At 38.1% G+C, this 26638-nt stretch overlaps 2 protein-coding genes across 5 annotated transcripts in view; both read right to left on the bottom strand.

Annotated features, from left to right (window-relative positions):
- The window catches only part of LOC122669600 (carbon catabolite repressor protein 4 homolog 1-like), a 57695-nt gene that overhangs the window by 21041 nt on the left and 10016 nt on the right, over positions 1-26638 (bottom strand). The window contains exons 2-3 of the mRNA XM_043866396.1: positions 26132-26135; positions 7088-7289 (exon numbers count right to left, since the gene is read on the bottom strand). Of these exons, the coding sequence (XP_043722331.1) occupies positions 7088-7215 (128 nt within the window). The 5' untranslated portion in view covers positions 7216-7289; positions 26132-26135. The remainder of the gene's footprint in view (positions 1-7087; positions 7290-26131; positions 26136-26638) is intronic.
- Positions 1347-25977, bottom strand: LOC122669599 (synaptonemal complex protein 2-like). 4 transcript variants are annotated; one of them, XM_043866394.1, is made up of 18 exons: positions 25708-25977; positions 25570-25619; positions 24936-25143; positions 24735-24860; positions 24458-24556; positions 23505-24181; positions 23167-23415; positions 22953-23081; positions 22790-22858; positions 22600-22710; positions 22038-22145; positions 21845-21955; positions 21684-21770; positions 18997-19086; positions 17244-17330; positions 17072-17134; positions 12579-12698; positions 11186-11527 (listed from the first exon to the last, which is right to left on the bottom strand). In XM_043866394.1, exons 1-17 carry the CDS (start codon positions 25862-25864, stop codon positions 12597-12599), a joined length of 2523 nt encoding a protein of 840 aa, XP_043722329.1. In that variant the 5' UTR covers positions 25865-25977; the 3' UTR covers positions 11186-11527; positions 12579-12596. The 4 variants fall into 4 exon arrangements, 2 of the variants coding, with proteins under 2 accessions (XP_043722330.1, XP_043722329.1); XR_006334051.1 differs by lacking the exons at positions 11186-11527; positions 12579-12698 and adding exons at positions 17556-17584; positions 18816-18895 and having other exon boundaries at positions 17085-17134; positions 17244-17327; positions 25708-25975; XR_006334053.1 differs by lacking the exons at positions 11186-11527; positions 12579-12698 and adding exons at positions 17556-17580; positions 18814-18895 and having other exon boundaries at positions 17085-17134; positions 17244-17327; positions 18997-19083; positions 25708-25974.

Genomic DNA, 26638 nt, shown 5'->3' with positions numbered 1-26638 from the left:
ATTAGATTTGTCTTGCTTGGCTCTAGAAATACTTACTATAGTCATATCTTTTAATGAGTACTTGAATTATCTAGAAAGACCCTGAAGTATAGCAGCTCAGAGCAAATATCCCTGAAAATATCATTTGCAGCTGCCCAATTTGCCATTTTAATGGTGATCTCAAAATGACCACAGAAATATCAGCAGAAAGATACTAAAATAACCTTGCATTTTGTTCCTCCCCGGTACACCACAATGGACCTAGCAATACTTCCCATCCACAGGAAATTCCCTTCCTTTTCCCAATTAAAAAAGTGACAAAACCAAGATATCTTGGACATCATTAGTAAATGGCTAATCCATTTGATTTTGATACGATGATATTTAATAGTTTTATTAACACTGTTTTCAGTCATATTTCGAAGTTTAAGTATAGGTGGGAGTCGAGTTCATGAGTCCTAGTAGTACTAAATAAGTAGTTTGCCTTTTCCACGTTGGACTTGGATTGGGATTGGTTTAGTGATTTTACCTTTCCAAGCTGGATTAGAATTGGTTTAGGAGTCTTTTATTCATAGCAAATCAAAGTCCAAGTAGAGACTTGCAGAAGTATTTGGGTTTGGTAATAAATTTGATTGGTTATCCCAGTCATTGCTTAAATATAGGTTTCTAATTCAAACTACAAATTTCTGCTTCATGGTATGGTTTTGTTTATGAGTTAAGAGATTATTTCTCTTCAATGATGTTTAAGTTTTGATAGTCAAACCCCAGCACTGTTGCCCCTTGTTCAATTCTTGGTAATAAATTCTATAAAGCAACGTATGAAATTTCAATTGGATGAGTCATTTCGACCCCTCTCAAAATCGAAAAATTTCCTCGAAAAGGTGGAAATTTGGTAAAATTTTGAGAAATGAGGAGATACTAAGTACTTAGACTTGAGCAATGAAACTTTAGGGGTTAAGCAGAAATACACTTGTAAGAATGATAAAATGGGGAAAAAAAAATGGAAGTTTGTTTCTGCATCGTATTTGTCTAGCGTATAGCATAGTATTGTATCCTTTCACCTATATAAGTTATGGTGCACATACCTAAAAAATTGACATCAAGTAAGTTATTCATAGTTCATACTAATGTCTATTCATTTTCATGAGCAAGCAGAGCCTGATGTTGTTAAAATATAAATATATGGGCCCAACAAAGCCAATTCAACCTATTTTTGGGGGGAAATGAGTTTCAAGAAAGTAGGGGTTTTAAGATTTAAGAAAATATGTTTCAATTTTGCAAAACTCCAACAAACCCTCATAGTATGATGTGAATCTTATGAAGCATTCAGCCAATGCTCAAATCTAACAAACAAATAGAACCAAGATGATAAGTTTTAGGGACTAGCCACTTTCTTGAAGTTTCAACCCAAATGTATGCAAAGATCTTAGAATCTCCTTCCAATCTTGTCGTGATAGCTTAGATGAATTTGGGAGAGGTTTGAATCTCCCAAGATTTGTAAGTTCATCAACAAAAATTTGAAACATTTTAGCAATATCCTAATTTCAATCATTTCAACTGATTTCCACAAATTTGACATATTTAGACTCGAAAATTGGTATTTTATATGATGGAATGTAGCATTTCTATCATTTAGACTGAAATTTCGGTATTTCGATAATTTCATTTTGCTTATTTCGACAAAATTTTGTATTCTTTGTATTTCCCATGTGAACTTTTTTCGAGGTTCAGGAAAACTAATATATTTGCAGAATTTTGACCATATCAATCAAAATTTTGAACATAACAATAGATTATAGATAGTTTACTTCTTCTTATACTTTTGGGTTTGTGTTGCTTACTGGTATTGGGTTGGGCCTACTATTTGTGGCACAATTCTAACGTAGTCTTTATTTTGTGTATGAGTGCCGTGTGCGTGTGTGTGGATATGTTCTAACTTATAGTCTTAGAACATATTAGAGCTCCATGTGAATGCATGTGATATCCTGCAAAGAAGACCGACCAGGCATCTTTTGCCTTAGATGTGTCAGACGTGTAGGAAGGGCAAGGGAACCGCTAGTCACTTTTTATTCAGTATCATTTTGTGAAGGAGGGGTGGTAAATGTTTTGGGGTCTTTGTTGGATGCGTCCTAAGACTTGCATCCTCCTAACATCTGAATCAAAACAAACTCTGCTCACCCAGCCTGAGGGCAAGCTTCTCATCTGAGCCCAACTAAAAGAAAAAGTGGAAAAAAGAGAGACTAAGGGCAGAAAACCATATTTTGCTCAAGACTCAATACCCAAGCCATCCGATCCCAAATCACAGCCTCTGAAAGAGCCCTTAAACATGTTGAGATGATTCTTCATCAACTCTCATCTTTTGAGTTAAAAAAAGATTTGGTCGAAGTTAAGATGCTACTTAAAATTGGAAAGGAAAATATTACGCAAGCAACCTAGAAATCAAACTCAGTTTTATCCCTCAAGTTCACTATAATTAAGGAAAGATTAATCAATTTTGTTGAACCAAAATCATACTTCAAGGAGGATGGTCAACTTTGATAAATCAATCTTGGGTTCATGCACTGTGTTTGGGAAAGTAGTTGATTGAACCCTATGCCTCAAAACTTGATAGTTGTCAAAAGTTAAAACTTCAACAATTACAATTCCTACCCTCATACTGATGCAGAGCTGAAGCACTACATCCGCAAGAAGAAGAAGAACAAGAAGCTGCTGCCCAAGTAGAAGTAGTGGTAGTAGTAGTTCTATACTTAGTTTTTTTTAAGAGTTTTATGTTTTAAATTGAACCAGCCCATCCTAGTTGAACCAGTGGTTCAATTTAAGCGACTTAAGTCACCCCTTTTTATTTCATGTAATTTTCTTTTTTTTGGGTCCACTCCACACTCCCACAATTTAGAGAGGAGTGTGGACTAGTTAAGTCGGCTAGAGGTAATTCAGACTCCTTGGCTGAATAGGTGTAAGGCACTAAGGCCATTATTTAAATCAATAGAACCGTGGAGCTCCTCATTCTCCAACTTTGAAAATTAAAACTTGTCTTGCAAGCTGATGCTTCTCTTCCACTGTGAAGGTTTGCTTTGTGTCTGATCAAAACTGGTGGGATTGGTGTGCGACCCAATCGACACCTTGCAGTTTGAGGCCTGGGTGGTTCGTTCAAGCTCTCTTTCAAGTTCTTCTGTCCAAGCTTCTATTTTTATTCAAGTTTCTGCTGCTGAAGATCCTCTGCAACTACAAGTAAGTTTGAGATCTCCCCAACCCCATACTTCTTCTCCTAATCCTCTATAGCCCCAACCCAAACCTCCCCCCTTCTTATTTTACCTGTTTTCACACTCTTAGTTCTGTCCAGTCCTATTACTCCAAAAGTTTATCACCACAGCACCCCATCTAGTACTTACACTCGATCCACACCCCTGCCCCCTGTCACTCAACTAAACCCTAGATTCCCTTACTCCCCATTAAACTCCAAAACCCTAACTTCCTGTCCAGAAATTTCCAACCATCAAAATCCATTCATACCTTGGCCGAGTGCTCCTCTCCTCCCCTGGAAAACTCGATCCAAAGCTCCCTCCCAAATTTCCCCTCTAAACCCTAGATCCCCTCACTTTACACTTTTCAAAAACCCAAAACTCTAACTTGCTGCCCATTCAAGTTTACACACTTCCACCCATCAAAACATCTCAAGACCTTCACTGATAGACTCCCCTACACCTGCCTAGCATAACCAACACCTCAAATCCTAACCCTAATTTTGACCTAAAACCATATTCTGCCCCAATCGGACTGCCTGTTCATAGCAGATCCTGTAGTACTGGTTCCTAGTTGGTCTCCTACAAACCTAGGATCACATTACATTCAATCATACCTATGGACCTAAACAATAGGACTTCAACACTTGATGCTTCAACCAATACTAGTACAGGAAATAATGTTACCCCATTAATTTACTATCATACCTTCTACCAATGGACACTTTTGCAATTGGGTTGGTATATCCAATCCAAAATGTTTGAATAGAGACCTTAGGCCTAATATCAACTCCACCAAGAAATTGGGACGTGAGGGAGGATATTAGAGCACTCATGGATGCCCTTGGAAGAGTGTGCAGCGTGTTCTCCCAAATTTCGTTGCATGGATAACATACACCAAGGGAAATGGGTAAAGGATCAGGTTTTGGAAAGATTTCAACTGTGGAAATATATCTTTGGTGTCGGATTCCGAAGATTGTATTCTATTTCTGAATGGAAACGACAAAGTCATTAACTTTCATATGCAGTAGTTCCCCATAGAGGAAGTCTTAGGGACCTATGGTTGAGGAGAGTGCTTAGGAAGACAGAGACAGTGTACAACATCTTCTAAATCCCTTTAGGAGGTCTACATCCAATGGCACACCAGGATAGGAGGATTTGGATCTCCAATGGTTTGTTTTCACCCAAAAACTTTGTTTTTTCATTCTTTTCTTATTGAAATTAATTTGCCACATAAACATTTGGGACATCCAAGTACCTCTGAAATATAGAAGTTTCTTGTGGGACAGTATAGCACCCCATAAAAAGGAAAAGATAAATGTGCTTCAAAGGAGGAGAAATGGATGGTCTCTCCTCCTCCAAGTCAGTTTCATGTACAAAGAAAACTGGAAGGCAGTTAACCACCTGTTCTTCAGTTTCTTTCACCTCAAGAGTCTGGTACCATTCCCAACATTGTTCAGTTTGGAATTGGGTCACTCCGAAGGCAATTTTTTTTGTCAAAGTGATTCTCGCTAATACTGCAAGAGGTACGCAAGGATATCTCTATATAAGTCCAGTATTGTGCAGGTCCTAGGAATATATTAATAGAACAAGTATAGCACTTTGCACATCTGTGTTGGAATAATTTTAAGTATTCAGTCCAGTATCATCCACAAATGCTGGCACTCTTTTTCTCTATCCAGACTAATCGCTCACATTGTCACTTCCTCTCCTTATAAATAGACCACAGTTTAATAAAAAAACTAGGTTCAAAGATGACCCTCAGGCTAAAAACATTCACCAGCAAAGCTAAAAAAATGAGGATAGAAAGGCCCAATCGGAACCCACTACATCCCAAAGAACCTAAAACGCAGCTGAACTTTAGATATGAGGGTGTGCCCCATGCAGTGAAGAATGCAGTTAACTGAATCTCCATTCACTCAGCAAATGAATTGTCCATTGGCCTTAAACTAGCACCACAAATGCCTAAAATTGTTTCCATAGTCTGTTATGTGCAATAGTCCCACATCGGTCCCATAAGGGATTGGATGTGGGCATATATGATATTGGGTTCCCTCCCCTTGTAGACCGGTTTATGAGGGTGAGTTCTTCCAATCGTAACATTGGTGCTTTCATTGATCCGTCCTTTGCGGTTGGCTACTTGGGAGGGGCGACCTGATGCCAGAGTGCGAGCCGTTAGGAAAGGGCTACCTGCCGCCAGGAAAGGGTCCTGGAGCAGAGTGGAGCCGCCTAGAAAGGGCTACCTGATCCGGAGTGGGCCGACGAGGACGTCGGCCGTTAAAGGGTGGGGTAATGTTATGTGCAATAGTCCCACATCGGTCCCATAAGGGATTGGATGTGGGCATAAATGATATTGGGTTCCCTCCCCTTGTGGACCGGTTTATGAGGGTGAGTTCTTCCAATCGTAACATAGTCTTTCTAGGAAATTAATTCCATACCAAAATAAATGCAACAGCAAACAAGATTAATGAAGATCAAATTTTATTAAATAAGAACCAGAAATATGTTCCGGAAGAACAATTGGTAATTTAGTTTTCCAAAGAAGGGAATAAGACCGGGAACATTGCGGCGAACAGAAACAAGAAGAGTATGTATAAAAATTGGAAAGATACAATTAAACCCAAAGACGAACAATTAAGAAATGCACAAGAAAAGGAAAAGGTTGATTCCTTTGAACTCCTTCAAATAAAAAGACCCATAATGTAATAATTGATAACTGATCTATTACGTGAATCAGACCGGCATCAAAAAACAATAAAACAAGTAAATTGGAATTCATCTGTCGATAGATAAAACATTAAAATTATTTATAATTTATAAGCGGATTTCAGCACATACAAGGCCATAAGCTAATCTGGCAGCTGCCATATGGAAGTTCAGTTAGGGCTCAAATTCAGTGGGCATGTTTCCTAGGTCATAGTCCGAACTTAACTTTCAGACCAATCTGATACCACCACCATTCCAAAAAAATATTTTAAAAAGTGTGCAGAATAGTCAAATGTGTCTGGAACTGTTTGAGAAACAATTGACTGTTTAACAAACAAGGGGGAAAGCCCATATATTGTGGACTATATGGTTGAGAAAGGCCACCGAAATTTGACACAATTCCTATCCAATGAATTCTTGATATATCCAATAATCAGAGTTACCTATATGGAAGGTATATAGCCATGTGGGATGGATGAGCTACTGGCCTTGCATGTGGAAGAAACCTTTGTCGTAACAACACATAGTTCATAGGTTTTCCTAAGAAACTATTTGATATTACTATCTATGATACCAATGATGAAGAAGATGGTATTAACTATTAAGCAGAGTTTACTGCCTAATAAGAATTTATATATCTGGATTTATTGGATAAGTAGTATTATCAGCAGATAAATATAGCAGCAAAACATCTATTGATCTATCTCATTAGTAACCACCGATACTACAAATAGCTCATGTGTAAAACCATTAAATCAACCTAATACATAATCGAACAGTGAACCAACTAAGCTATTGTCGCACTAAAGATGCAACACTTCATTAATCCAGCATCGAACCATTTTTTGTTTGTGTTCTACTAAAAAAGGTGATCACAAAGTTCAGCCAACTTTCTACGATTTATACATGCAAAGGATATAACTGGACGACACGTTAACAGAACATCTCAATAAGTATGGATTGTTCTCGTCGACTTTTTCATTAGAAAGAGCGAAACTCACTAAACCATAAAAGCAGGCCAACCATTAAAAAAAAAAAAGGGCGTAACCAGTGCACAAGGCTCCCGCCACTGCGGGGTCAACCATTACCATTAGAAATTCGAATGAGCAAGTGGCAGTCAATAACATGAAAGAAAAATAAACACGATAAAGAAAGAGACTAACCATTCGAATTTAACGGAATGAAGAGGAACACCGAATGATCCACGACATGTTAAGGTGGCAGCGGGGGTGATCTCGCAACCCACGACGGGGGTTTTAGAAAGAAGAGTCACTCTCAGTTCACATTGCATGCTTTCAGATTTTTCGAAACCAATTCGAATGAGTCACGTTCGCACGATTGAAAAACCATAGCCATTACAGGATCAAAACCGAGTAGCAGAGCAGAACAGCGGATGGAAGTACTCCGAATAAAGGGGAAATGAGCGGAAGGAGGACAGAGGAATAAGGAAAACGAAGAGAGAAAAAACAGAAAAAAAAAAGATCGCTTTCGGGTTTTGGTTTCCCGGATTTAGGACTTCACAGCTGCTTGGGCTGCCATCGTTGATCGGCGAATTCTTGAAGCTTTCTTTCTGTGGGGATTTTCAGGGTTTTCTAGTTTTTTTCTCACGGGGTTTTGATCGTAAGAGCTAAAAAGAAGAGCAAAGGGAGTTTTCTTTTTCAAAGTCGCGCCAATTCCTCTTTACCCATTTATGGGCTCTTACGGTCTTAATCCTACCGTACCTTCCGTCTTTTTTGGTTTTGGGTTTGGTCGGAAATTGGACTTATTTTCTCACGGTTTTCTTATGTCCTTAATTTTTCCCAAAGGAAGTCTTTATCATATGGTTCACATTTCCTTGTTTACCTAAAAAATAAAAAGAATTTCCCCTTCCACGACAGCTGTCTTGAACCAAGCTCTTGATGAATCCGTGAATACACTTTTGTGTTCGTTTGTCCAGATGGAAAAGAAGAAAAAAATGTGTCAAAAAAAAAAGAGAGGGAGACGGTTCCTAAAAGCCGCATGCAATACCAATGAGGAGTTAAAAAAATTTGGCATGAGGAGTTAAAAAATTGATATCTATCTATATGGCATCCATACGGAGCCCACATATGGAACCCACATGATTAGGAGATAGTGTGTCAATGTGGGCCCTATAATTTGGGGTTGAGAGCTCAATACCGATCAAAGAATTGGATTTTATTTCCTATTGTTTATTATGTGAGAATGGTATAAAAGAATCTATACCAAAGCGGCAAGTAACAATCTTTTAAAAAATAAATAAATACATAAAAAAGAAGGAATTAGGTCAACACTAACCCATCCTAAGACTATAAAGGGGAAAGGTGTGGAGCTAGGGTTTTTAGGCTGGTCCTACCTTAGCGCTATATATTGGACATGTCATCTGACTTGCTTAAACATTACGATTCATAGAGGGATTATTATCCTCTCCAATTCCTAAAGTATGGTAGTGCGGCAGTGCTAGGTGGAGATGTCGATACCTGGCAGTTGCTGCATCCAACGGTCCAATCTCATTGATATGGACTATTGGATGCAGCAGCTGCCAAATGTCGACATCTCCACTTAGCACTGCCACACTTAAACAAATTGGAGAGGATAATTTTCCTTCATAGAGAACAATTGGATTTATTTTTTTTTTTTTTTTGAGGTAGAAGAACAATTGGGGTTCATCATTAAAAGAAAACTAGGGTTTGTGTTTTTGCATTCAAAAGAGAATAATAACTCTTTTCTTGTTTTTGGAACTCTGTTCCTTCGTCAGTAAATTTCTTTTTATCAAAAAAAATAATAATAATAATTCTTGTGTTTGGTAGGAAAAGACAAAAATAACTCATGGGACGGTTTTCCTCACCTACAACGAAGGAGGTATTCTTTCACTGTAAGCATTAATAGGAGTTAAATGAGTGTCATAAGATGAGAAAAAATGTGTTTTCAACATTCAACTAGTATTTTACCAACAAAAAAAATAAAATTCAACTAGTATGAAAAGTACTCCTACAAAAAAAAAAAAAAAAAAAAAACACTAATATGAAAAGTACCATTGGCGGTCAAATCGTAAGCCTTTCTTATCTCACGATGGAGAAAAACTCTCTCAATTCAAAAAAAGGAAGTAATAACTTTTTTTCAGGGACGGTTTTCCTCACTTACAGCGAAAGGAGGTATTCTTCCACTATAAGCATTAATAGGGGTTGAATGAGTGTCATAAATGAGAGAAACATGTTTTCAACAATCAACTATTATAAAAAGTAACAATGGTGGTCAGATCGTGTGTCTTTCTTATCTCACGATGGAGAAAAACTTTCTTCAGACTCAAAGATGGAAACATACCATAAACTAAACAATAAACTTAAATAAAAACGCCTCAATCAATTATTAGTAAGTGATATATGCATCATAATACTAGTTGGACAAGCATTGTTTGGAGATAAGAGAAAAATAAGGTAACACTAACTGGGTCACCCTGATTGTGTTATATGGACAGACGATGTAGCTATTCCAGGATCTTTATCCTCTCAATTACACTGCTCGTACTTGACCTCAAGTACATCTAACAAAGGAGGCAAAAATGATTATCCTACCCCCTGCCCGAACACATTGTCCAAAGTGGGGTCCACATCCCTCTATTAGATGTACTTGACATCAAGTTTGAGCAGTGTAATTGAGAGGATAAAAATTCACCAATTCCAACCTTTAGATTGATATTGAAGGACATAACCTAGATTAACACCTTTTTTTTTTTATCAAAAAAAAAATGACAGGTTTACCATAATGATGACATTTGACAGAAGTTTCTAATGAGTCGTATATCAAATCAGTTAAACAATTTGGTTTTGAACAGATTAATCATTGGTTTTAAAATCGACTAAAACCGATTAGAACCGGTACTACTAATCGATTAAAAAACTAGTTAGTTCTGACATTCTATATAAGTTCTCTCCAGTGTTTTATAATGGTTTTACTCCATATAAACTGTAATTTAATCTGTTTTTTATTTTCTTTCTCAAGTTACAATTTGAATGTCTGGTTCGAGCTAATTAAATCCATAATTGTTAACTCGATTTGACAACAAAATCGAAATGAAAATGATAAAATCCATTTAACTGGAACTGTTTATTAATTGTTTTCAATGTGGGATATAGGAATCGTTTAATACACTGTTCAATTATTAATTGGAGGGATTTTATTGCAAAATTAGGCAAAATTTATGACAAACCAACAGTATATTTGAAGATTGTAGTTCTCGACTCCAATTTCTACCACATGACATGCCAATTGAACAAATCAAAACCATTGAATCAAATAGAACATGATGCGTTCACAGGATCTAGTGCTGACTTGATGCGCATTGGTAAGGGGACGTATGCCCGTGCCAAAAGGGCCTAGTCAAGTCAAGCACTCGGGTCAAAGGTCCGAGCACCCTCACTAGCAAAAAATGGAAAAAAAAGATGCATTGGCTAGGGTTTAAATTTGAGGATACCAAGTCATCGCATGGCCCACTTCAAATCGCACATTTTTTCTATTAAATTTTCAAAGTTTATTTATTTGTTTTTGGTAAACAAGATTTAAAGTTTTTGAGGATGCCTTTTCATATTTTTATTTGTTTTATTTATTTATTTATATTCTTAGTACAGTTACATCGGACTGTAATTTGATATATAGGGAGAGGCGGTGCAACCAACCTGCAGTTAAAAATTGGACCCCAGTGGCAAATAGGGAAAGCAGACATTCACCCGGTTCCCCAAAATAGTTTCCAATTTTTTGAATAACTCCTAAATTTTTTTTTTTAAGTTTTTGAAAGCTCGGCAACTTGTATTTTTGTATTAGAATATAAAAAGGGAAAACCTTTTTGTAAATGAAAAAAATATATATAACCTATTCTTTTATCCTTTTAGTATAACACAATTCATATCGTTTTGAACAAAGAATTTTCACATATCTATTTGTAGAAATTAAAAGACGAGTAATAAAAAACCTCCACTTTTTGCAAGGACAATGATTACCTTTTCATCCTCCAACAAGGTTTTAAAGAGCGGAATTGAGATCTGGATCAGAAGCACGGTTAGGAATGAACAAGAATCCGATGAAATCTGACCTAACACTAGATTTTGGAAGGGGATCAGCTCGAATTGGGACTAGCCTTGGCCGATTCCAATTCTTGAATCTATGTCCACAAACTGAGGCAAGAATTGTGATTTTTTTTTTTGGGGGTGGGTGTGGGGGTTGTAATTTCCAGAGATCTACTAGCAACTGCTGGAGAATTTACCATCTGGTAAAAAGAGGTTGTGTTTATGGTTCATATTCTGATCTATACGCCACCTGGATGTATTTACAGCAACCATATGAACAGGTGTCTATTCCTAATTCCCAGAGACTGTAAAATGGGAGGGTTGTGCAAGCATAACAAATATGTACATAAGAAAAGTCTCAGCATCTCTGCTGGTGCAGTAACACTTAAAGAAGAATCTTGGTAAGAGGTCTTTCTGATTAAAATCAAATCTTTGTCAATGTCTCCAACTCCAGCATGTCATTCTCATCTCATCTCATCTAGCAGATAAAGAAACCTATAACCAGCTCGCAGATAAAAGAATCTTTGCCATGAATCTTAGCGCATTCTGAAAAACAGTGCCACTAGCCACATATTTAAGACATTAATTCCAATAATCAGGCACGAAAAATGTTTCAAATAGTAGAACTACCACATTAGAAATCATAAGAAGAAAGAGATAGCACGAAGCCACAAAACACTTATTGCCTATTGGGGCTGGGATGTTGGTCTTCTGTGATCAAGGTCTTAGGCGGGTCAATGGTACGGTACGGACAAAGGAAAAATGGTAAAAAAAAATGTTGATATTGGTATCTTTGAGGGCAAAAACAGCCGATACAGACCGTTGCGTATCAGTATCGGTATCGGTTTTGGAATTGGCCGAAACCCGATCCGATGCCATGAACTAAATCCATATATGTGATGCTGGATCCAGCCCTAAGAAATGTTTCCAGATCTAGATAATTCTACTCCTTTTATCTCCACTTGCAGACTCTTTCTGCAAAATAAAATCAGAGAGCACTAAGGTTTAGTTCAAAGAGGACCTTTTTCCTTCATTTTAACTGATTTCGGGATGGTTCCATCCAAAAGTTGTCAGGATTGAGTTCACTCCTCCAAAAGAAAATTTTCCTGATGAATATTCCACAATTGAGTGGTTTTGAATGACAATGGGAGTGGGGTTGATCTAGTTCAGGCCCACTCTGCTAACTGGAGCACTCCAGGCTTCAAAAAATTGGCCAACATTTAGTGGTAGGTGTGATGGTTGGAGAGCAATGTCTTTTGTGAGTCCCTAGTCCCCCATCTGACAGGCATAGACCCCTTTCAGAAAATCGTAAAGGTGCATAGTCTAATCTCAATTCAAAAACTCAACTCACCAAGCCTTTTGACGGCATTATGCCAACAGCTAAATCTTGATTCACCAACAATGTAAAAGACATATATTGATCTATTATTGCAGGAAAGATGAGTTGGAACCAGGAAGGCATGGGATATTTGGGACAATAAAGAGAATGCAAAAAAATTGTGGAAAACTCAGATTCCTAGGCCAGAAGGTGTCCAAGCTACCAATTTGAGCCACGAAATAATATGAAAATTCTCAAATGACTACAATTAGATATCAAAAGTTGACAATACCTCTAATCAAATGCATAAGGATCATCAGTATAAGGATTCAGGGACCCTTCTAAAAACAAATCACCTATATTTGAATGGCGAGTATGACCACCTCTCTTGACTACCTGCAGAAGCAAATAGATTCTTATATTATAATGAAATCCAAGGCATACAGAAAGTAACACAAACATGTGCAACTGTAAAACAGTTCCATCATCACCTATGATGGATTTGTAAAGGTCAAAGTGGGATACCTTTCTCTTAATTTCTTTCTTCCATGTCCATCCAATTTTAATCCTTGAATTCCCTGTTTTCTTTTGCATTAAATGGAAGAATGCAGCCAATGCAGAGAAGTATTTGAAATGCCTCATTATAGTAACCAACTTTGATGTTTACTTTTTGTCTAACAAGTCTCCAATGGACCCCAAGTGGAGATATGGCATATAAAGCCATATAACAAAAGCAGTATTATTACAAACAGAAGACGACAAATTTTAGGTCAGACAACAATCTACCTAGCAAGGTCATCGACCACCAATTAGCTGGCATATGTTTTATTAAGAATAGGCATGTCCATAATGCAAGATGCCTGCAACACCTAATGAGATGAGAGACACCACAGACCACTAGCTGGATCAGTCATCCAACCAAAATGTGTTGGCTGAGTCTCCTTCTATCACCATCTCATGGAAATTTCTGAGTAATGTGTCCAATGTGAAATCTTGAGTGCCTACTTGAGACCCTGTGGATTAGGCACTCAAGATTTCTCAAAGTCCGGACAGAACCTCTAATCGTTGATGGCTCAGATTGATGACACCAATAGTCTGCACTTATCCATATTGGTTAACAATTCACAAGCAGTGCCCTATCTCACCTAGGAGTAGCTGCATTTCTACCAATAACCAATTACAAGCTAAGAGTATAAGCAGCTCTCCTCATTGAGCTTAATCTTTTAAAATTCATTGCTTTACAGACTATTCAGTAAACTACTCAGTGATCTCTGCCGCAAAAAAACCCCGGTGCCCAAAAAGAAATTTTGATTCTAGAGAGGAGTATGGGATAACACGTAGTGATGATGATGGAAGACCTACGTTTATTTAAAATATTATTGGATAGAACTTAAAAAGTACATGGTGGAGGATAGGCGGGCTGAACAATTTAGATATCACACATTTTAACAGGATCTAAAGAAAACCCTAAATCAGAAATTAGGTTAAGTAACAAAGTCAAAGTCATCCTTAATGGATGGGGCTCAGATTCTGGTCAAAGGTAGTAGGCTGTTAGGATAACAAAACCTCAAAGTACAACAATGATCCAACGGTTGGATTAAGATCAGAATTCAAAACAATGGAAACTGAGCTAGAAAACCAAGAATTTAGGAGATTTCAAACCACGGAAGATCAATGGCTCTGAAGTCTGATCAACCTACCATGAAAAACTAGTGTCTTTTTTTGTTATGCTATCTGCATGAAGAATACTAACTGCTTCCGTATTTCCTTGGAGTTATTCATCTACAGGAATTGATCTTTATCAACATAAGGACTGGCGACAACCTGTTTCGGGAGTTTTTTTTTTTTTTTTTTTTTTTTTTGGGGGGGGGGGGGGGGGGGGGGGGTGTGGCAGAATTAAGATCTGCCCTTATTTTGCATCGAGCCAGAATTAAAACACCTCCTGGTATTTTAGGGATTTGTTGGCACTCATGGTAAGGACATTCGATCCCTGTTTGAGGCTGGGAACCTCCAATATTGTGTAATCAGATTTCTCCCTAGGCCATGCGATACTCTATTTTTTAGGTTATTTAGACAGAATAGATTTTTGAGATTAACTTGGATCTGACCATTAGATCCCTATGAGGTTTAGGGCACTGTTTCCCTCCTGTAGTAGGTCATTCGACCTTGGTTTGGTGTCCATCTGACACCAGATTTTGCTGCTACTAAAAATCACCCAATCTCTAGGTTTTCAAGGTTCTGATTTGACTCGGTGTGGTGCTGCTGCTTTTTGAGCTCATCAGATCAGTGTTGAATTGTGGGGTTTGTACTCCCTACTGCCCTTCTACATATCTCCGGGATTGGAGACAATGAAAAGTTTCATACATCTGTTTTTGAGGAATTATTCTTGCTGGCCAGAGGTGTTTCTCCCTGGCAGTATCGATTCCTCATGGTGTTGTTGCCGTTGTGCATGATGACTGATCCCAAACCTACTTCAGACAATGCCAATGTCCAGATCACTACTATCAAATCATGGAACTAAATCTCGGTCGAAACTGACCGAAATCCAAGTTGTCTCAATCTTGGGCCTGGCCGAAACGATAACCAAGGTCAAAGCCCTAGGGAGGCCTAGGATCGAAAGCCAATGTGTCGAAACCTAGAAATGAGATCTGGTACATCTCGGTTTCAAGCCTGGCAAAAACCGGCCTTGAAACCGAGATTTATAACATTGTATCAAACTAAATGGAGTTTCTAATTATCTGTTACGGGCCCAGGTAGTTAAAGTTTATATTAATGCTAAATGGAAGATGAAGTATCTCAAATCTGAACCGCCTTCAAATGATTCAAAAGACTATGAGGAGTGGATGTGTGAGAATGACACTCTTCTCAAATGGTTGTGGAACATTATGGACCCAACTATCATAGCAAATGTCATGTTCCACACAACAGCCAAAGGGGTTTTGGATGACTTGAAGGAAAGCTTCTCTCAAGAGAAGAATATGTCTCGTATTATGATTTGTATGATAAAATTTTTAACTTCAAGTTGGGGGACAAATCTTTGAATGAGCATTTCAGTGCCTTTCAAGGAATGTAGGAGGAGCTCAATATTCATCAACCTCTCACTATTGATCTGGAACAGTTGAAGGTTCAACGAGCTGAATTTCAGGTTGCAAAACATATAGTTAGGGTAATCTTCAATTATCAGTCTGTTAAGAGCCAATTGCTTGCAAGGGAGAAGGTGCCTTCCCTGAATGGCACCTTCTCTCGCCTTTAGCGTATTGTTTCTCCTTCTCGGGCTGACATCTTACCCTCTCCTACGAAAGGTTCTGCGTTTGTTATTGGCTGTGTCCGAGGTTCTACCTTTCTTGGGAGAGGTCATGGTCGTGGTACAAGTGAACAACAGACTGACCAATCCTCCAGACAGAGTATTATTTTTGTGCAAGCCCAATCACAAAGTTGAGACATGTTGAGCCAAACATGGCAAACCAAAATGAGCTCAACAATTGGCTAATACCGCTGTGTCAATTGGTATACCAAGAAGGTGTCTTTTGGTGACACCACCCTTGGCTATTCATCTAGAGCTTCTCCATCAGGTTCTATGTCTCGAGACTACTACAATGAAATACTTAAACGTCTCCAAAATCTTTAGTCATCCACTGCTACTCCATTAGGTTCTATTGTATGGGTCTTTGTAAGCAGTCCCTGGTTATGGACATTCTTAGCCAGGAAGGCTGGGCTCCTCAGTCCTCCTCCCCCCCCCCCCCGCCCCCACAGGTCATTGCACTTTGGAGCACTCTTCCTTCCCTCCCTAGAAGGCCCCCAGGTTCTTCTGATATCATTGTTTGGTCTCCTTCTTCTGCCTCTTCAGTTCCAAGTCAGCATGGGACCTCATCCGAGCTCATGGCGCTATATCTCCTTGATGAAAGTTGGTTTGGTTCAAGGGCCACATCCCCTGCCACAACTTTTCAGTTTGGCAGGCTTTTTCTAACTACCTCTTACGCAGTCCTTCCTCATTTATTGCCCTATCCCGGTCCCCCCCTTCTTGCTGTCTTTGTTGGAATGCTGTTGAATATGTGGATCATCTTTTCTTCTCCTGTCCGTTCTCGTCTTCAGTTTGGAAAGGGGTTTTGGCTAAGTGTTGACCTAGGAGAAGGAGGATTCTGACCTTCTCGAGAGAATGGATTTTGGTTGACATGTCTTTCGCCAGCAAGACTATCTGTGATTTGGTGGGCAAAATTGCCATTGAGGTTTCCATCTACCATATTTGGATGGAGCACATTCTCAGGAAATGGACCCAGAGCTCCAGATCTTTTCAGCAAATTCGGGACTATTGATTTTGATGTCTGTCGTAAGGTCTTGAGGATCTCCTCTAGATGAGATGATACCCTAAGGAACATGCTCATTGTTGTCTCCTGGGGTCTCCCTTTCTCTTGCTTCAGGCCCCCTCCCCCTTATCTGAGGCTTTGGGTTTGATCCCTTCTGGGTTCTTATTGTAGTCTCTTTTTCCCCATCTTTCTAGGGATCCTTGTTTCTCTCTTCTCCTTTGGTAATGAATTATTTATTCATCCCCCACCCAAAAAAAAAGAAAACTATTTCAAAAGCAAAACAATAAAGGAAAAAAAGAAACTGAAGATATTTGATGTATCAGACTACAGAAAATAATTCATTAGTTATTATTCAAATAAATAAAAAATATGATTTTGCAAGGATGGATAAACATATACAGCTGAATGAATTATTCAAATAAATCGAGGGATACGAAACACTAAAATCAGCTTTTCATGCCTCACCTTCTCAACATCTTTTCTGGTCTTGGGTTTCGGTGTGTTTATCATCTTGTTCTGTTTAGGGTTCTGAGGTTACAACAATAAAGAGAAATGAATAAGAAAGTAAAATAAAATGGTTGAACAAAATGTCGGATACCTCTCAGAACAGAATTGATATTTCTGGGTGAGTGCATACCCCAAACATGACTGTGCTTGTCTTCCTACGCTTTCTAATCGTTCTTCCATTGGACGTTTCAACTTCATATTCATGATGAGTGACCTGCTGTGAAAGAACAAAACTGGGAGTTAGGGCACATCTCAATCAGATCTGAGAAGTATTTCAGGACTATTGCCAAATAGCTGAACTGATGTACTGAAAGAATAGTAAATGATTTTCCACTTCTATTTTCCTTTACTAGTTGAAGTAAATTGGAACCATCCCACAGTATAAGAACATATTTAAATATTAAAGGGCATATACAGTCAGATACATGTGGAGGCAGCTTACCTTCTTACCATGCTTAGGAATAGCCTGATGCAGTTCAAAAGAACAAGAAGGCCAGCAGCAAACCAGGCCATCAAACTGGACCAAGAATGGACTAATATGTTTAATTTTAAGTGTCCAATGGGTTATATGGGCCATGGGATTAATATTTTTGGGTTTTCTATGGGCCATTTCTATAAAGAGCATCCCAGTGCACGAGGCTCCTGGTACTGCAGGGTCTGGGAGGGATAAATGTATGCAGCATTACTCCACTTCGCGGAGAGGCTGTTTCCATGTTAGGGATTTAAGTCCTATACGGGATTAAGTAGTTAGTAACTATCTTTTGTTTCTTAGTCATTAAAAATATTAGGTTTCTATATTGGAGTTCCTATTCTTGTAAGCATTAAAAAGGGCGTACCCAGTGCACAAGGCTCCCGCCACTGTAGAGTCTTGTAAGCATTTATTTAGTTTAAATTTTACTAAAACTCTTCCTTAGCTAAGGAGAGTTTCCTTTTTGTGTACCAAGACAGTTCTATTAATAAAGAAGGGGCAGCCCAACCCCCCCCCCCACCCCCACGATTTTGACAGCCGAAGAATATTGCCATGTGCATGTGTGTGAGTGTGAGACGGCAACCCTTGGTGGGATTCCAAGGTGAAGACTGGTGAGAGGCCTTCTTCTAGTTGGTGGGAGACCAACATATCTCTGTTCTTCTCTTCAGTTCTTCATCTTCAACTGCAGAACCTAATCAGCCATTGATTCATCCTTTCCTATGGTTGGTACTTGGTAAGACTCTTCTTTATCAGTTCCTCTTATTATAAATTGGTTTCTAATTTCCAGAGTTCAGCTCTGTCCTACTTCTGGTATTCCTTCTTCTGTTGGCTGACAGTTCTGAGTCGTATTTTACAGTTGATTTGAACTTAGTTTATTAAGACTACTGATTTGTGGATGGTACTGTGCTCATCAGCTATTCTTTGTCCAGCCATCTTTCAGATTTAGAAACTTTCTAATTTCTCCATCTTCTAATTTAGATTTTGAATAATTTCTATTTTCTGACATAGGCTATATCTCCTGACCCCACAGTTGGATGATTGCGAAACTTTGACGATTTATTCCAGCCCTTAGATAGACTCTTCGACCAGAGTTTCTGGTCCATCTGATCATAGAACTCTGAGTTACATTTCCCTTCAAATCTGGTCTTTATCTAGCCCTGCGGTTCTGGGTTTTCTTTGGATTCCTGCTCACTATTGTTAGGTGATTAGGATACCAATACCATTTTTAGTCATTATGCTCCCTGGGTTCACTTTATCTACTTTCTTTAGTACGTTTGACCCAGTTGTTTGCTTTGCTCTTAAACAGTTGAATCCTATGACAAGAAGCAATTATATATTGAACCAATTATAATACTTTCCACTTATTAAGGACCCAGAATTGAGAAGGCAGATAAATTATAGGTTTATTTATTACCTTCCCCATGTTCTCAGGTCTTCTGTGAGATCGCTGATTTCTTTTTACATCATCTGTATCTCGCATCTTAATTGATGAAATTGAGTACTCCTGCAAAAGAGACAAAGTAGTAAAATCAATTGCATTTTGGAAAAGAAATTATAAAATCAATTGCAGTTCGGGAAAGTATTTATTAGATCAACCATGGTTGGAGATTATATTTACAAAAGATCATTAAGATTTATTAACTTCGACGCCTTTGCACTTCAAACTACTCAAACAAATGGAAAATTTTGGAACCTTCAAAGAGTCAACATAACATAAGCTATATGGAGCTACTGTGAAACTAAAAGGTGAAATGAGGCACAAGAAGTTGGAGAATGGAAATACTCATGCTTAATTGAAGATATAAAAGCATAAAACCAAAGAAGCTTATTGTCATGCAACCACGCCTCAATGTTACTTCAGAGATGATTTAAAGCCAGAAGATTTCCTTGTTCAAAAACCAATTAAGTAGTTTTCCCACCTCAAGGTAAGAGTTTTATTGGGCATTTGGGGAGAGCTGTCAAAATACCAGAATGGCAGAAACTATGTGATCAACCATATTGATGTAGATATGCTGGTCAATCTTTACCAAAATAGACCGTTACAAGTAGTCAAAACAGTCCAAGGACACATCTTCTCATTGAAAGGAATTCCTCTCGAGTAATAAGTCCTGGAATCTGACATTTCTCGGAAGCTAGCTCATCTGATTAGCAGAGCTAAAGTGCTATGTCACCAAGAAGACATCTAATTTTCTTGGCGATTGAGAAGTGCAAACTCCTTAGGAGATGCTTTAGCTCATGAAGGGTTTGGTAGACAGGTTACATATGTAGGCCCATTATCCAATTATGTTGTGAGAGATTTCTAACATCATTCCCTAAGGGGTATCTTTGGGCAGGAGGGTTCCTTTTATATCCTTGTATATTTTATATCTTTTTTGTATATCTGTTCTTAGACATATAGTTCTCTTTGGCTTCTCAGTCTATAAATTCTCTTATTCCATAAAAAAAGAAATCCACTTAAAAACATCTACTCCTCCATTGACAAGCCTCTTGAAAACCCTAATCTTTTTTCTTCCAAGATCAACTAGCCCTAGGCCTAGTTTTCATCTCTCTCAAACCCTAATTTCCAATCCTAGACAACTTCTCTTGAAACTCCAATTAAGTGCATTTCTTTGACTGGTAACAACATAATCTAATATTTTAGTTACACATTTCCAATTACTTTGCACTCTCATTCTAATCTTAATACCTTAATCCTCCCCTTCCATTTTCATACAAACCATGGGATTCCTTTGCATGCAATTCAGCAACTTAATTCACTATGACAAATATTCAAAACCAAATTAATAACAGCCATGAAAATATTCCTATTTCTCATACCCTAGCTCCAGTGTCCATTGTATTTCAAAAGTAGACATTGAAACTATAGGCTGTCCTACATCAGAGAGTTCGTTTCCAATTGTTTGCAAAATCCAAAACACACAACATGATCCATTTGGAATTATGCACATAACCTGAAGAGCATTATTGACTTAGTTCTCATCCTAATTTTCAGCAAGGGCAGCGGAAAATGTTGAAGAAATGGATGCATATGCCAAGTTGATGCATGAACATTTGTGCTGGCAATTTGAAGAAACGAACAAGATGCACACAGCAGATGAACATCATTTGAAAATTCCTCTTAATGTGGGAGAAAACAAATCACCAATTCCAACAAAAGAGAAAGTGTCAGCAGGTAGGTACCAAGAGAGAGAACAAAATTCTGTTTGGCATAAAATTACACAACTTCACTTGAAGTGAAAGTACTTTGTAAGAGCTTATGGAAGTACTTTTTAAATCCAGTAGAAATTGTGATTGGAATGATGGAAATCTTAGATGAAACTTCAGGAAATGCCAGAATAAGAACCAATACACATCTATGAGTGTTACATGAGACAATCAGTAGCAATTTATTTATGAGAATGGTACATTGTACATAGTGGATCACACGGGAATGGTGTAAATTACTAGGGCCAAAGCTCAAAGAACCCTTCAAAATATTTTGTGCACATCTTGAATCTAAAAGTCAATCTCACAATAGTACAGATCTACAGATGGAGTTTTAAAGTACATACTGAAGTTTCACAGCCATTAAATGGGACTGAAAACCAACCAAAAGCAAGCAATGATAATGGTGTGTCACATAGCGTACAAGGGTTTCATTCAGCACTAGTTCTTACAGATAACCAAGTCCAGATTGAAACTACAGGAAGCATGGAATCAGCAAAATTTGGTGGGTTAGACACATAATCAAATGCTTATAAAAGTTACACAGTTACAAAGCAGTAGTTCTGTATTATTCTGATCATAGTCAATACATTAAAAGCATAAAATTCATTTATAATAAATATGTGGCTTGCTTTCTAAATTTACAGGAAGGAAATATACAAAACGAAGGTTATCACAGTCAAAATCGAAGCTATTACCAAATCAAGATAGTTAATTCGCGACAAATGTAATCATCTCATGTACAGATTGTATAGTCTTTCCACATCTCTGTGTGTATGTGTCTACGTGGGTGGGTGGGTGTGAGGGAGTGTGGTTGTGGCTTGTGGGTGTGGGGGTTTGTATGTGCATGTGGGAGTCTGTGTGCGTGAGAGAGAGAGAGAGAGAGAGGTGCTAAACCTTTTTTGAGTTCACTTCCTGATCCTCTTGAGGATTGGCACTCATTACTTTCCACTGCAATTGCAGCAATGCCCTTTGCCTTTCTTCCTGTTATGTATTAACCTTTAGTTCAAATAAGGGATAAATGATCAATAGATATGGCATCTGAGTCAAATATATACCTTCGACTTCTGAAGATCAAGTTCTTCTTGCAGTTTTGCACACTCATTTTCATGTTGACGCCTCAAAGCTTCCATCTGAACCTCATGTTCTTCACTCAGTAACCTGGTTTTCTAAATTTTGACAAACTTAATCCGTTAGCAACTGAATGAGGCTCCTAGACAATGAGAATATCAGCACTTTAGAGATGTTTACCTCCTTCAATTCATTTTCATCTTGAAGCTGAATGCATTTCAGCTCTTCCTTGTGGTCCGCTCTAATACACAATTCTTTTTTATCATGCTCCAGCTGGATACGGTTAATCTGCAAATTGGAGAAAGGTGGTTCCTTTCAATACTGCGATCTTTTAACTAAGGAGGGAAGCTTTAACACATTAAAAGTTAAAACACTGATGCACAACAGCAATGGAGTGATGATAGAACATGCACAAAGATTATTATCTAGCAATATATTAACCCTGAACTGCAAGGGGGAATTTTCTGTCCCCCTGAAAATAGGATGATGCTTAAGGTATGACAAAGATTGACCCCTATCTGCAAGTAAATAACCCTGTGATCATAACACAACAAGCAAAGTCAGGTATGACAAATCTGGGACTTTTGAACTCACAAAATATGTGAAATTATAAACCTGAAATTAGATGAAAGGAATGATAACATTGATCATCTATCATCCACATGAAATATGAAATCATAAACATAGAAGAAAGAAAGATCAATTGTACAACTTTATATGTGAGCACCAATCTTAAACATACCAAAGCAACATGTTCCTCCTGAACATGCATCAAATACTGCCTCGATTCTTCTTTGCTCTCTGTAATTTTCAGGTCACATTTTCTTTCCATTTCTTCAATTAATCTGTCTGCCTGAAGGTCCACACCCATCAGTTGAATGATTAATAGGCAAAATATGTACCACAGACGGATGAATTTAAAACAAACAGACCTTTTCCTTTTCACGATTAACAATTTCCAGCTTTTCCACCTCGTATTTCCTCCGAATGTCATTAATTTCCTGATCACACTCCTCGTAGCATCAAAATAAGGGGATTGCATAACCATTTGGGGACTCCTGCAATGATAAAATCTGAATAGGAAAAGCATCAAACCTGATCATTCCTCTGAGATATTTCCTTCAAATGCTTTGACAGCTCTAATTGTTTACTTTCCAGCATCAGATCATATTGCTTTTTTGCTTCTACAAGTTGACTTTCAGCTACCTCTAGCTGTGATTGAATCTGCAATAACATAATACGTTGTTTCTTAAATATCCACTAAGTTCTCATAACATAACAATACCAATAACTCCAACTTTTCTATAACCTCTTCTGTTTTATCTTCCAACTGTTTCTCTCTGTCTCTTGATTGCATAAGTTGCTGCTCCTTCTCTTTTGAACTGTCATGAAGCTGGCTGACTTGTTTCTCGAGGGAATCCACAAGCTCCAAATGCTTGCCAATCTCTTTCTCAAGAGTTTCTATTTTGTCTGCTTTCTCTAGTAGCTTTGCCTGTGATTTCTCTTGAATATCTTGGTTCTTAGATTCTAATGTTGAAATTTTCAGCAACAAATCTTGCTGCAAAGTCCAATGAAGTATCAAACAGATTAGAATAGAAGAGTAACAATCTACAATTTATCCTGAATAAGCAAACAAATCCTTCAAACCATTTTATTTTCTGATTGATCTGAAGTATGTATAAGATTCTTGATGTTCTCCTCTAGCTCGGTAACCACTGTCTCCAACTCAGTCTTCTTTGAAACAAGAGTTTTTGCCTCAGACTCCAACTTCCGAATTTTCTCCTCAGATTGATGGCATTCCTCAGAATGCTGCACCATCATATATTCTTGAACTTTTTGCAGCTCAAGGACCTTATTATTTAGACCTTCATTGACTGATTGCAAGGAATCTTTTTCTGAGATAACATGCAGAAACTGACCATGGAGTTGATCAAAGTGGCGTTGAGAAAGCTTGGAGGCCAAGTCTTTCTCTTGATTGGACAACTTGTAGCAAGCATCAAATGCAGAGTTTAGCTGAACAACTTTGTTTGAAACAGTCAGACTTTGTTTATCCAATTCAATTAACATTGCCACAAATCCATGAATCAAGTCTTCAAGACGTTTTATGTCTTGACCCGATATAAGCAGCTTTTTGGCAGATTCTTCATTGCTAGAATGAAGAGCATTCTTTTCTGTCTCCAAGCTTTCCTGAACGGATCTCAAGACTTTGCAGATGTCTTCTTTTAAACTTAAGTCAAGATGCATCTCTTTCAACTGAGAATTAAGACTATCAACATCCAACTTTTCAGCAGCAAGAGTTTCTTCTAATTGTTTGATCACAGAATCTGGGGCCAAAAAAAGATGTCTAAGAAAAGAATAATGTTCAACCTGTAGTGTTCCTTTCAACTTTCAAAAATCAGTCAAATTTGTCAAAGTCAAGATCCTACTAATCAATCTGCAATTACTCTAAAATGCTTTCAAATAAATTTATTTCACACATTTTCCCCAGTAAAGCAGCAGGGGAGAGAAAGAGAGAGAGAGGGAAAAGAAGCAGTTCAGGTTGACTGAAGGATTCTCACCAATTGAAAGGCTGGTAAGAAATTTCAAGGAAAAACACATACCTTTGTCCTCTATGAGGCTGGCAGCTCTGCAATGTTCATCCCTATAAGTTTTCTCCATTTCTTCTTTCTCAATTCTGAGTTCCATAAGCTCTTGTTCCCCTTCCAAAAAAATAGAACACATCACAAGAATGAAGCATTAGACTGGGTTCCATACGTGTTCTGCCACATTTAATATTGGTTTCTGGCCAGATAGCAGGTTCAGTACCCACTTGCAAGGAAATGAAACAGATCAAACAAAATGAATTCTCCATCAAATAATTACTTGACAAGGACTTACTGCTTCTAATAGTTTTCTCATCTGACTCCAATTTCACAGACAGATCATTCATCTGAAGATGCAAAATGTCAAAAGCTTTTGAACTTGCAGACAGTTTGTCTTCAAATAGTTTCTTATCCAACTCAGCTGTGGATGAATTTTATAAATAGTTAAGACTATGACTCTGCAAAAGCAAACAACGTAAGAATCAGAAGCACCTACCATCTCGAACCTGACCAGCTAACTGCTGTAGAGTTTCAGTGAGCTGATCACATAAGGTCTTTGTAGAAGAGAATTTCGACTCAAGTCCGTTCCAGAGCTTGGAATCTTCATTCTGCTTCACTGAAAGCTTTGCATTTTCATTGATCGCATTTTGTAATTTCTCCTCTAGCAAATGAATGTGCTCTGTTGATTTCTTCAGCTTTGAATTCTGCATAATTCACCAAATGAACCTATACATAACTGAAAATATCTAACAGCGATAGATGAAAAAACTATTTTGAAAAAAGAAAGGAAGAAATTGATATTCAATTAGAGCATGAAAGAAAACGATGGAACTGGTAACTCGGTAATACAAAGGGGAAATTCATTAGTGAATGAACAAGCAGTTAGTATTAAGGAAAGAAACAGCTTTAAATCTATCAATTGATTTAGGCACAGATTAAATATGACTATAAGAAACGAATCCAAATAGTTTAGTAGTATTATGGAGAACAAACTAAAATAGAGCGGAGCCAACTCTGAAGTTAAAAGACAAGTGAAGTAAGATTCTATGGAAGTACGCACTACCAAAGGCGTGAGATATTAGAACCAATATCGCCTAGTTACGACAAATAAAATATGGAATTCATTTTACCGCCATTTCAAGGCTAGTTTTCACGGAAGCTTGTTCTTTAGCCAATTTCTCTGGAAATGAAGAAATAAAGAACAGGTATCATCACACACATTCAAACTTTCTACAAAGACTGAAATATTAGAATTCATCCTCTACAACCTGCAGCGAACTTCAAATTTGCAAAGCCTGACGATGAAAATGAATCAGATTGCGACCGTGAAGGTGGAGAGAAGGTCTTCACGGTTCCTGAAACTGATCCTGATAACGATCTGAACTGATCTAAGCTCTTCATCCCTGGAAACCCTAGCTTATTCATCGCGAATGCGCAGTTAAATCTCGTAAGGAATACCACAAAGAAGCCAAAATTCACTCACACTCGTAAGTCTCTACTGCAATTCCACACTGGAGCAGTTCAAACACATCAGAGCGCCAAACCCCATATTTATACTGTCGGAGTCGCTCGTGTCGTTTCAGTTTGTTGGCTTTCATATACCAATTATTACCAAAATTACGATCATACCACTACTTTAGAGACTCGACTCACTTGCCATCTAATTTCGAATCCACGTGTCTTTCCCCTTCTCTTCGTGGGATGCGGCTCCTCTCCAACGACTGACGCTCCAACCATCCACCTCCCAGCTGTCCAACGTCGACACCTATTCCATGTTTAAATCCAACGGTGGTGAGCAATCCGGTGCACATTGGTTTTTCAAAAGCAAAAGCATACTCTCCAACCCGATCCAGCGACTAACGCTCCGAACCCGTGAAATTTGTAGCAGAGAAGGAGGACAACGAAATCAAGCGAAGAAGGAGAACGTCTGAGTCTGTGTTTTGAGTTTTCTCGTTTTTCCTTGGCAGAGAAGGAGAAGGAATTCGTGTACTACCTCTCTTTCCCTCTTTCCCTATCACTGCAGAACCCTAGAGAAACCATAATCGAGAATCAGATTTCCCATTTTCTTGTTCAATCGGTTATAGTTTCTCTAGGGTTCAGCAATGGGAGGGAAAGAGGGAAAAAGAGGTACGAGTCGAGAGTGTGCTACTGCTATATCGGGTTGGGAGTATGAAATGGGAGGAAAAGATGATGGGAATG

Source organism: Telopea speciosissima, chromosome 7 (genome assembly GCF_018873765.1).
Source record: "Telopea speciosissima isolate NSW1024214 ecotype Mountain lineage chromosome 7, Tspe_v1, whole genome shotgun sequence".
NCBI lineage: Eukaryota > Viridiplantae > Streptophyta > Magnoliopsida > Proteales > Proteaceae > Telopea > Telopea speciosissima.
This window is presented reverse-complemented; position numbering and strand designations above follow the sequence as displayed.

Bases quoted from the DNA above. Each gene is read 5' to 3' on its own strand.
- LOC122669599 (XM_043866394.1), bottom strand. From the start codon at position 25,864: ATGAATAAGCTAGGGTTTCCAGGGATGAAGAGCTTAGATCAGTTCAGA. The intron at 19,087-21,683 runs GTTTAGCACCTC...TCTCTTTTGCAG, and splicing joins AGGAAGTGAACTCAAAAAAG to GAGTACTCAATTTCATCAAT. The intron at 17,135-17,243 runs GTATGCACTCAC...TTGTAACCTCAG, and splicing joins CAAGCACAGTCATGTTTGGG to AACCCTAAACAGAACAAGAT.